The 12,105-nt window shown below is 32.1% G+C and overlaps 1 protein-coding gene across 2 annotated transcripts; it reads right to left on the bottom strand.

The window, feature by feature from the left end:
• Positions 1 to 578: 578 nt before the first annotated feature.
• Positions 579 to 7,012, bottom strand: LOC133673777 (uncharacterized). 2 transcript variants are annotated; one of them, XM_062094665.1, is made up of 15 exons: positions 6,745 to 7,010; positions 6,580 to 6,659; positions 6,355 to 6,472; positions 6,050 to 6,228; positions 5,725 to 5,807; positions 5,413 to 5,597; positions 4,856 to 4,917; positions 4,533 to 4,641; positions 4,316 to 4,435; positions 3,761 to 3,880; positions 3,528 to 3,648; positions 3,286 to 3,442; positions 2,462 to 2,534; positions 1,091 to 1,218; positions 579 to 1,014 (listed from the first exon to the last, which is right to left on the bottom strand). In XM_062094665.1, exons 1-15 carry the CDS (start codon positions 6,932 to 6,934, stop codon positions 892 to 894), a joined length of 1,848 nt encoding a protein of 615 aa, XP_061950649.1. In that variant the 5' UTR covers positions 6,935 to 7,010; the 3' UTR covers positions 579 to 891. The 2 variants fall into 2 exon arrangements, with proteins under 2 accessions (XP_061950649.1, XP_061950650.1); XM_062094666.1 differs by lacking the exons at positions 579 to 1,014; positions 1,091 to 1,218 and adding an exon at positions 1,361 to 2,222 and having other exon boundaries at positions 6,745 to 7,012.
• Between the last annotated feature and the right edge of the window lie 5,093 nt (positions 7,013 to 12,105).

Below are 12,105 nucleotides of genomic sequence, written 5' to 3'. Positions count from 1 at the left end.
TTTATGTACATTTTTGGTACATGTCATAAATTGAAATTTCCATCACCTCTCTTTTCACCTTTATTCCAGTTCCTCCTTGAGAAATAAACAGGAAAAAAAACCTTTTGTGCGATCATATTTTCATGTCCAATTATAAAAAGAACTCAATCAATTGCACAAATTCAGTACAAACTCTCGTATGGCAACACTTAACATGTGGAGAAATCACTAATAAACTCAGCTCCGTCCTCCCAAGAGTCATCTCATCAAATCTAGCTGCACCCATCACCCTCCCAAAAAACACCACTCAGTCTCCACCATCACCCTCCCAAAAACACCACTGAGCCTCCACCATCAACACCCCCTTAAAAAAAAGAAAAGGACGTTCAAATGCTGCTCAACTAATCCCCCACCACTAGGAAAGTACCCTTGTATGAGACTATTGATTACCCTACATCCTCCTAATCCTTTGCCGGAGTATTGACACTACTTCTTCACCGTCTCATCTAGTTGTTTGAGTAGACCCTCGCTATAAACCTTTTATATTTCTAAAGATACGATTCCAGAAATGTATCATTTCTTTTAATTCTACAAAAATCTAAGCGCACATGCAATATCATCTTTTGCTTTTCCAATGAGTAATTTTTTACATTTTTTCTCCTATTCTGCACAATTAGGGCCCACATCAGAAGAACTCAACATTGGTGAAACTGTTTGAACTAATTTATATACATGATAAACTTGAACATCCCATGTAAAATTAAACTCCCAGAATATTATTTTTTTAAAAAAAAAATCAACTATATTTTTGAAGTGACTATCAAAATTCAAGTGCATCCACTAGTGATTACCAGGCCAAGACTTTCACCAAAGAATGCTCAAGCATTCACGAGTCTTCAAAAGTGGCTCATTCTACTCCAAGGCTTGAGCCATGATAGAACGCTGAGAGAGCTGCTGCTCATAGAGCTCACGGAAAATACGATATTTGGCATCATGATACTTCTTCACCTTTGGGTTTTCTGATGGATGAATGACCTACAAATACTTGATACATTAAATCAAAAATAAATTAAATCGATAGCACTGAGCGCATAAACTGGCATATGCATACCTGACCAGCTGCATTCAGCGCCTTCATGGCCTCAGTAAGACTTGAGTATTTCTTTGAAGCAACGGCACCAAGAATAGCAGCACCCAAGAGTACAGATTCACTTTCTCGTGGAAGTACAATAGGGCAACCTGTGCCAAAAACGAATGGGCTAGTTTTAATTTCTTCATCGCATACATGACATTGTTTAAAAGACCATGGAGTGTATTGTGAATGGAGAAAGACATCACAGCAGGAAGAGTATCACAGTGTGAATAGAGGTTAACTGATTCCTTTTACCTACCATTCAACATTGATGATTGATGTCATGAAAATTTATATTGAAGTTAGCACTATGCTTTACTACTGAAACTACAACCCGGATATTTTCAACTAGACAGTCCAGTTTTCTAAGCTAGCAGCCCTATTTCCATGCAAAGCCAATCATTCACGCTAAAAACTATTTCCTTTGTCACACACTACACGTTACTTTCTTTTTTCTGTCCACACATAACACTACTAAATGGAGAAAACAGTCAAAAACTGTATACAAAGTCAAACGCAAATATATTGGTGCAGTATGGTACAATGTTGTCAAATGCGCTAATAGGTGCCAAGCCTGTAAAATGAACCAAGGCAATATGCTATAAATTATATATATCTTTCCAATTAAGATTAGATAATTAGAAAATCAAAAGAAAATATAAAAACAAAAGGTTAAAAATTTCAGCTGCATAACACCATTAAAATGAACATGTGAAGAGAGAGAGAAGGAATGACATGGGGTGGGGGGGGGGGGAGCGCAAAAAAAGTGAAGAAAGAAATGAAAGTGTAGCTGTTGTTTCTCTTCTAAGGTGTCCTTCCTTGTTTGTTTGTCTACCACATTATTATTTTTTTACCCTAATCTTTTTTTTAACAAAAATACCTATAAATTGTTTCTTGTGGTACATTAAAAAAGGACAAGCAGGTCAAAACATAAATTAGTTAAAAAAAAGATGTATTTAAAGCAGGTGCTGGCTTTAATGCCTGACACCCACCCACCAGGCACTCGCCTAGGCAGCACTTCATTGAAATTCATCGCTTGAGGCTAATAAAGATGCTGTGGCCTCACTCGCCTATAGCGCTTAAGCAAGCGCCTGAGCACCTTTTGATAACACTGGTATGGTATGATAAGTTGAAATCAATAACCAATACAAGAACACCAACTCTCAATCAATTGTTAATTTGCAAGACTACAGTTGGGTGCTTCTTAAAATTCTTACGCTAAGGTTATCTATCTTCCAGAAGGAATAAAATCAAATAGTAAAGTTTTAAAAAGAAAAGGAAAGGAAACATGCTATACACTAAGCAAAAAATAAAAGAGGCAACGGTGGTGGAAAAGAAGTAACAAAGTACCAAGGATATCTGCATGTTCTTGGATGTAGAGGGAGTTCTTTGAGAGGCCACCACATGCAAGTAATGTATCGATCTGCAAAGAGAGATGCGAAAGAAAACAAAATGAGGGTTATGAAAATAACAATGTGGCAAATAGTCACCACATCAATGACTAAGAACACTCAAGCAGTACTTGCCAAACAGAACAAATCTCCTGATAGATACTGGTCAGATATTGGTCAGATATATTCAAATTAAGCTTCTAATTTAAACAGCTACTAACTGATTGCTTATCTGAACATTATTGGCCAAGTTACTGCTTCTGCTCTACATCAGACTTTATCACCTGTCTTCACATACTTGTTTGAGAGTAGCATAGTTTGTTAGCTAAGTGTTAAGAAGTGCACACTTGCATCTCATAGAAAAAATTAATTAAAATACAAATAATTGCTTAATTTTCAATGTCGCATAGCAATGTAATTCAAAACCATTTATTCTAGCATAAGCACGTCTTTACTACTCCTAGTGGTTTGGGACATAATGAGAGTTGCTATATAGCCAGGTGATCATTTTTTCTAATGGTGATTTAACTCCTATTTGACAACCTTCCAGTCACCTTCACCTCTAGGCTTGAACATGTGGAAAGCTTGATAGCAACTACTAAGTGCATCTTCAATGGAGTTTATATCTAACATGAGCACAATGTTTTCAGATGGAGTGAAAATTCAATATGAAGTGTTCTTCCATCCCTTGGATACATTGATCGTCTAACAAGGATTATAAACAACAAAATAGCTATGAAATTGAACTACTACAAATTAGTGCATAAAGCATGACATTCTTACTTTATGACCATGAGCGTTGCAGTGCTCCACAATGTGACGTGTACCATATGCAATACCCTGTACGGTAGCAAGGTATAAAAGAGCCAACTGTCTCTCACTCGTTTCTAGAGTCAGGCCAAAAACAATTCCTTTGGATTTTGGATCTGCAATGGGAGACCTGTTCCATCACAAACTAAATGTAATAAGTTCATAGCAGACATCTCAGCACTAAACCCAGAAAAGGCCACATCACCATTAGTTACCTATTTCCATGAAAATCAGGAAGGACATGTATATGTTCAGTCAAAGCAGCAAGGAATGGAGACTTCAGTTCATCTATCATTGTCTTGATTGTATTGCTCAGTAGTTCAAACATGGATATTTCTGAAATATAGAAAATGAGAAGTAGAGAACCAAGCCAATTCTAATGTAGAAAGCATCAGCCATGACTAAGTTAAGATGCACATGCTTCAGACTAAGTTAACTATATTCTTACTTAAAGAAGCAGCACGATTTGCAAGTCTGGGAGAAGCAGCATGATTTTCAATTATATAATCTAATAATGCACCAGTAGCACTCTGTCCACCTTCTGTAAGCCAGTACTCAGGTATCATCGCTACACAATACAAAAATAAAAAGCCCAGAAATTAAAGTTCATGGCAACACTTCATGGTGGCAGAAAGTAAAAGTACAACTCCTGATACTGCCACCAGATCCTGGATATAATACATTCTTCAAACCATACCACCAAAAAGCATTTCGATAATTGGAACACAACAGAAGATTCAAAAATACATCACTTAAAAATATCTAAAGTTAAAATTTCAATAAATAAAAATTTAAGTAATAAATTAATTAAGGGTTAGAGCATCCTTAGATGTCTAACTAGGAATTCATTATACAAACAAACACACATGTAGAGAATATAAACAAGAAAAAGCATTAGGTGTACAAGTTTAAACTAAGCAATCCAAAACCAGCTCTAAATTCACAGACCTCAAACTAAATGTCAGAAAACTAAATACTGATAAGGATGTTTTTGGATTTTTACCTGACCAAAACGGTCCCCAGACCCCAGGAATAAATAGCTTGTTTCGGGACACAGCCATATGACAGGTAGAAGTACCGCAGATTAATGCCATACGATGACATATAGCTTCATTATCATTCTCTGAACACGTTATTTTTTCAGAAAGTAAACATATTACCTTCTTATATGACATGATAAAAACGAGGAGTTTTTGTTCATTTTTAAATGTCATCAATACCTTTAGCTTCAGAACCTAACTCGGGGACACTTTCCATTATCCCCACACCACCAGCATGAGCATCTATCAGTGAAGTCCCCACAGGTGTTCCTGCCACAAGACCCAGTTCCTGAAAAGGTAGGTCACTGTTTAGAACAGAAAAGTAGCCTTCACTTTGGAGTCAAGAATACATAAGTCAGGCCTTCAAAGCCCAGAAGAACGAAGTTTTAATGCCCAGATAAAAGAGATGGTCTTAAAATCTTGTATTTTATTTGCTTATCAAAAGACCTCAAGGGAAGACCATTTGAAATCGATATGAATTCTTCAACACAAAAGTTTCTTGCCTGTGCAGCTGTAGGAGTTAAACCAGAACCCAAAGGATGACCAGGGAAAGCTACACTTCGTCCTGTGTAAATTACAAAAGTCACTCACACTGAACATGAGCTCCAAGTACCAGTAAATACAATTCTATACTTTTAAAATGATAAGAAGCTATGAGTTACTCATCACTTTCAGGTTGAAAGGTATTTTTTCAGATATAAAAAAAACTTCAGTGGTCCACTACAAAAGAAGAAAGAGCAAATCTTGAATACCAAGATTAGTCATAAGTCCGTTTTCATTTCTCAATAAACTTAGAGGAATTAGATATGTACTAAGGTTTCCAATAAGTTGAAAATCCCAAACTCTAATAACAACAGAAATGGAAGCTTAGATATTAATCTGAAAAGGGTGGCAAATCATATCAGCTGAAAAGCAATTGTCCTATTGTCCATCCCTTAAATTTTATTTCCAGATATCATAAAATAAAATGAGGTGCCAGTCCAGCATCACAAGAACGTAAAGCATATTTATAATCTACATTACTGGAAGAAAAGGATGCATAGAACTCCTAGAAGCATACCAATTTTAGCATGATGCCCATCAACAAGATCACCTAAGCCAATCTCTTCCCAAAAATCATCATCCCATCCACAAGTTTCCATGTTGCGGGAATCTTTCCCATTCAACTGCTGCATGTGTGCATGACCAAGATAAGTCCATTTGCATACTGTTGTGCACAGACTCCGAGTATCATCTCCAGTTGCTCTTAAGGGGGGGAAAAGAGGAAAGGAAAACAGTGAAATCAGCAAAAGCTCTTGACAGCAAGAGCAAATTTGACTCGACCATGAGAATATACCTAGACATGAAGAAGCCCGCAAGATAAGGAAATCACCTGTATGACAACCAATCACTCAAGTCCATCCATCTAAACACCATCGACCAAGATTCTGGCAAATTTTCTTTCACCCATAAAAGCTGCAAATATAGTCTTCATTAAACATAACTGACTAGAATATTTAAAAACATGTATCCATTCTGTTTACCACATCATTCTCGAAGAAAAGTAATCACTTGCTCCCTAAGCCCAAAACTACATAGTAATACAGGTGGCAATTATTTGAACTTAGAATTGATGAATATATATGTTGTGCAAACAAATTAATGTACAGAAAGCATATTTTAGGATTGAGCAAGGGAATTAATGCATTCCCAACTACCTTTGGTGGCTCCATTTCAGGAGAAAGAGCTCCACCACAATATTGCAATACTGGTGAGTTAGAAGAATTGATCTTTTCAGCTTGTTTAACAGCTCTATGATCCATCCATACTATAACATTCCGTCTTGAATCACCACTCCAGGAAACTGTAACAGGGCTTCCATCAGCATCGACCGCAACTGTCAAATCAAACCACTTTGTCAAATAAGAAGTAACATTTCTACACCCACATCATCAATCAAAACAAAAATCCACAATAAAACAAAAGGTATCTTCTAGTAACATTTTTTAAAAACTCTACAAACCAAGAGAACAAGTAGCCGCGAATCCCATCCCTGTCACTTCATCCCCTGAAACATTTGCAAGGGAGCACGCAGATTTCACAGCGGCACATATGGCATGCCAAATATCTGTCGAAGATTGCTGGAAAAAAAGAACACACAACAATTCCCAATCAATTTTATATAAAAAGAAAAGAAGGGAAAACCGGCAATAGAAGAATTTCAAGGTTTTTCTTTTTTTGTAATTACCTCAACACAGTCACCTTCTTTCCATATTTGTATAGGACTACTAGCAGACCCCAGAAGTTTTCCACTCTCATCAAACAGGCCTGCAACAACATTTCATTATATCCAACCCTTCAATTCAAAGATGCATACATGGAAAATACAGAGAGAAGAGGGGTGTAAAATAACCAGCGCGGGCGCTGCCGGTGCCGACGTCGACGCCAAGGAAGATGGAGCGGCGAGGAGTGGTGGTTGCGGCGGCGGTTGACATTTCGACTGAGGAAGGAGAGGAGCGGGAGACAGGGGAGGTATGTTGTTTTTCTTTACGTGAGGACAATAGAGGAGTATTATCGGACCACGGCCTTCTTAAACCAGACATCTCAAATCTGTTGCAATTACAAGGATTTCGTTTTCATATTATGGCGTTCATCAAAATCAAATCTGCTTTTCTACCTTTCTTACCTGTTTTAACGTCAGTTTTAATTTTAAAATGACTGATTAATTTAGTTAAATTGTAATTAGTTTACTACTTAGATGATTGAGAGGCAATTTGGAACGAGTTCGTACTTCGTAACTGTGTTTTCAAGAATTTTAATTTAAAAAAAAAACAATTATTTTTATATATAATATTTAATTGTTTTGGCGGTTGATATTAAAAATATTTTTTAAAAAATAAAAAAATTATTATTTTAATATATTTTTAAAATATATATATATATATATATATAAATAATTTTTATTATATTCCAAAACACCTTTTTAATCTATTATAGTGCTGTTCTAAATAATTTCTTTTAAATACAAAAAAAAAAATTATCTATTGCTAAGGTGTACTTCAACGAAAAAATTTAATTATTAACTAAAAATATAATACATGTTTTTAATAAAATAAATTAATAATAACATTCACTGATAAAAACTAAAAAAAAGGCACATTATTCATTAAAAAAAATTTCATTGTTTTTATTTTGTTATAACCTTTATCCTTTCATTTTTTATTTTTTTTATAAATAATAAAAATAAGGTTTTTTTCAATGAAATTAAACACAAATTTATAGAATATTTTTTAAAAGTATAATAAACACATAAAAAATTAAAATAAATTATCAACTTCAAATAACAAGCTAATACAATATTAAATAATAAAATTATAAAAAAATATATTTTTTAATCCTTCTTCAGAAATGTCAATTATGAATTTGCGATTAAATTTCTCTTCCAATGGTTTTTACATTTTATGCTGCACAGTAACAAATAGCCCTCAAACTTCCATCCCCTCGTCCTCCCACCAAATTAAAACCTCTAAACTAACCATTTAATAAATAACCGAGTAATAAAAATTTAGAATTAAAAAATTTATTTTTTTTATATTTTTAGATTTAAAACATATAGTTGCTAATATAATAATCACTAAAAATTTACATAGTTATTAATTTCAGGACATGTAAAATTAGTCGAGGTACATACAAACTAATCCGGACACACAGGTTAATTAAAAAAAAACCCTCTAAACAAGATTTAGCAAATGGATTAATTAGTAATGTAATTAACTGATGGGTAACTAGGCACACCGGTCCAATATTTCTATTTATCTTTATGAAATCAAGAGGTATGAAACTTTATTTATAACGAGGTGGTATATTAAGGTTTAAATTGACATTTGTTCTTATTTTGAACTTTTTGCTGATAATAGCTCATCTGTTTCCTAATTTAATCCAAAAATATCTTGAAAATTCCTTTTCTACTTGTTTTATACTGATATTGAACCTTCACATGTACTTATGTTTTTTTTTTAACAATAAAGAACATTTTTAATTTAATTCTTACATCAATTAAGATTTTTTTTTCACATGTGATTTTGAAACGCATCCTCTATGTTGAGAGAATTTAAAAATATAATAAAAATTATTTTTTAAAATGTTTTTCGCTCGAAAATATAATAAAATAATATTTTATTATTATTTTTAAAAAATTATTTTTAATATCAGCACATTAAAATAATCTAAAAAATATTAATTTAAAGAAAATAAAAAAATTCAAAAACAATTTAAAAACATAAAAACAAATTGATTTGTCATCTAGCATACTTAGAGAAATTTAATAAAGTCTTGTATCATTGGTACTTGGATGTAAACCTAAAAAGCCTTCTTTATATATATTTTTTATATGCAACAAATACTTTTCAAAACGTATCTAAAATTAGAAAATAATAAATTATCATTTTGCATACTTCATGTGTACGTAGCATATACATTTTAATTATAAACAATTTCAAATATTCTATCATATTTTATAATTTTAATACCCTTGATAGTTTGGATATATTTCTGCTTACAATAACAAGCCAATTTAATTTTCATCAATTAATTAACTTCAAAATAAAGTCATAAAACCATGCTGAGTTAAGAGAGAATATTGTATAACTTGAAGGATGTCAACAAGAAGAATCTTTACAGAAAAAAATACAAACAAGGTAACGTAAATCATGGCACCACTCAGATATATATATATATATATATATATATATATATATATATATATATATATATATGAAGGCTGCGCCGTTGTATAAACTGTGTACTTATCAGTTTGGTTCATATGGTGTGCGGTGAAATCGGGAAAAAAACCATACGGAAATTGAGCTTTTTAAAGGATGCAAAACCGAATCAAGAAGTGTGAGCTAGATTTCGTGTTTGGGCTTCTATTTTAAACTTAATATCCTAAAATAATAAATTCTTCATGAAATGAAAAAAAATTCAATGTTTTGAGAGAAAATATATTAAGTTTTAAAAAATATAAAAATATTTATAAATCTTAATTATCTCAGTTTATCTTATAAGTTGTTTGAAAATTTATTAATAAAAACATCTTCCATACAATTAGAAGTAGTGTGTGGAATATTATTAATGAAATATTTGGTAAAAGTTAGTGATATTTTAGCTAAAAGTAATGAGGAGATATTTGACTACTATTGAATGACTAGAAGAAATGGGCACGAGTCCTATATAAAAACGTGTGATTGTAGAAAATATATCAGAGAATATTTTAATTAATTATAAAAATATTATGTGAGATGGATGCTGACCGACTCCAAAACTGAAAAAATATTTAGGTCCGTGTAATGGATAGTGGGATGGTGGAAAAGGAAAGGGGAGCAAAAGATGTATCTGAAGAAGGAAAAAAAAAAAAAAACAGGGAAAGAGAATGTGTGAAAAAGTGGTGGCGAGGAGGAGAAAATAGGTATAGCTGCTAGGCCAAGGTACAACCAACATGGTGGTGTTGACTGTGCCTTGCATGGCACATGCAAAAGCCCCACTCATTTGCGGCTGACATTTCTAGCCATGACTGGCTAGGACCAGCGGCGGAACTAGGAGTGGCAGGTAGGGATGAAAATATTTTAAAATTTTCTATTATTTAATATTTTTAATTTAAATAAATAAACTTTTTAATAATATATATTATTATATTAATTTTTGCCTCCCTTATAAAATACACCTAGCTCCGCTCCTGGCTAGGACGGATAGCATTGCTAGCCATTTTTGGCTAGCATTTCTAGCCGTTTATGGCTGGAGATTTTTATTTTTATTTTTTTGAAAAATTGTGTACCATCAGTGTGCTTTTTTAAAAGGGAGTTCTATCTTACTCCATGTGTTTATTATTGTGATAGTTATTATAACTGTTATTTGAAAAAAAATATTTTTAGTTAAAGCTGGCTTAGAAAAATATATATTTAGTTAAAATTATGGTTAAAATTAAACTTAAACAAAAAGTAATTTAATGTGTTTCGTTAAAAGAATGATTTTTAAATTGAGGTTATAATATATATATATATATATTGATGGTTTTTAATTTAAATATTGTAAATTTAATTAATACTATTACATCATGAAATAAATAATATTGATATGAAATATTTTTTATTATTCCATTAAACTATGTGCAATTTCATCACGTACGAAATCTATCTAACAAGGACTACATTTTCCATGGTTTCTTAAGCGCGCAACAACATCAGGTAAAATATCATCAAGGATAAAATTGAGATTGAGATTAAATTCTGCAAATGCTACGTTATCAAACGATCTCCTTCTAATTTTTTTTAATAAAACACAATTAAAAATAAAAATAAAAATTGAATTTTTTTAACTGGATCGGACCCGGCAAGAACAAAATTGGGATTACGATCAAATTCTGCAAATGCTACGTTATCAAACGATCTCCTTCTAATTTTTTTTGAATAAAACACAATTAAAAATAAAAATAAAAATTGAATTTTTTTAACTGGATCGGACTCGGCAAGAACAAAATTGGGATTGCAATCAAATTCTGCAAATGCTACATCATCAGATGATCTCTTTTTAATTTTTCAAATAAAACACAATTAAAAAAATAAAAATTATTTTTTTTACTGGGTCGGACCTGGTTCAATGCATTGCTTTGGATCGGACCCGGTTCAATGCATTGCTTTGGATCGGACCGGTCCGACCGGAAACACTCCACTGTTCACGTGAACAATGGAGCTGCACTCTCTACTGTTCACTTATGTGAACAGTAAAGAGTGCAGCTCTTCACTTTAAAAAAACGCACCAAGAAGCATGAAAAAATTGCTTGCGCAAAACCACAGGTGAAACATCAAATTTTCATGAATCCCATGGCCAAAACACAGCTGCTGAAAATAACCAAACATTATGTTATAGAGTTTGACAGAAAAAGCAGAAGCTAACGCAAAGCCAAACACTCAACGATGCTCCGTGTCGTAGTTGTTGAAGATATTTACTTAAAACATTGTAAATGAATACATTCGAGGACAACTAAAAACGAGGTTCATTAATTTAAGGTTTGTTTGAATTTATAGTGATTACGATTTAAAGTGTGTTTTTGCTTAAAAATGTATCAAAATAATATTTTTTTTATTTTTTAAAAAAATATTTTTGAGATCAGTACATCAAAATGGTTTGAAAACATAAAAAATATTTTCTAGCAATAAAGAAAGAATTGAAATTTAAGGGGACGCGGTTTCAACCGCATTCCCAAATAAACTCTTAATGTGAATATCAATATGATCAAGAATAAATTGTAATTAAAAAAAATTAATTTCAAAGAACTCTAAATTTGCATAATATCTCATATAAAATACAAAATTTTCTTGGTTTTTATACATTAAAAAGAAGAATAGTTAAAATTAAATCTAAATAATAACCATTTTTTTTATAAAAAAAATGTATCCAAATAGAAGGTTTGGATTTGAGTATATGTAAAATAAAGTTTTAAATTATAAAAGAATTATTTTTTGCTGCCATCTTTGGGCTTGGATTTGGCCTTGCCCATAAAAATTTATTTTTTCCTATCTCATTAGTTTATTCAATCCATGAATTAAAATTTGTTCAATTAGTTTTCTTCTTCATTAATCTAAGTAGTTCTTTGACATTTTGCATATGTACGAACATGTAGAAAGGAAAAAATTGCAAATATAAAACTATGTTAACATAACATATAAAGATGAAATTGTAAAGAAATCAAGCTTGATGAACAAACAATGAAAAGCAAAAT

This window comes from Populus nigra, chromosome 15, assembly GCF_951802175.1.
Source record: "Populus nigra chromosome 15, ddPopNigr1.1, whole genome shotgun sequence".
In the NCBI taxonomy this organism is placed as follows: domain Eukaryota; kingdom Viridiplantae; phylum Streptophyta; class Magnoliopsida; order Malpighiales; family Salicaceae; genus Populus; species Populus nigra.
The sequence above is the reverse complement of the archived record's forward strand: the minus strand, read 5'-3'. Positions and strand labels throughout refer to the sequence as shown.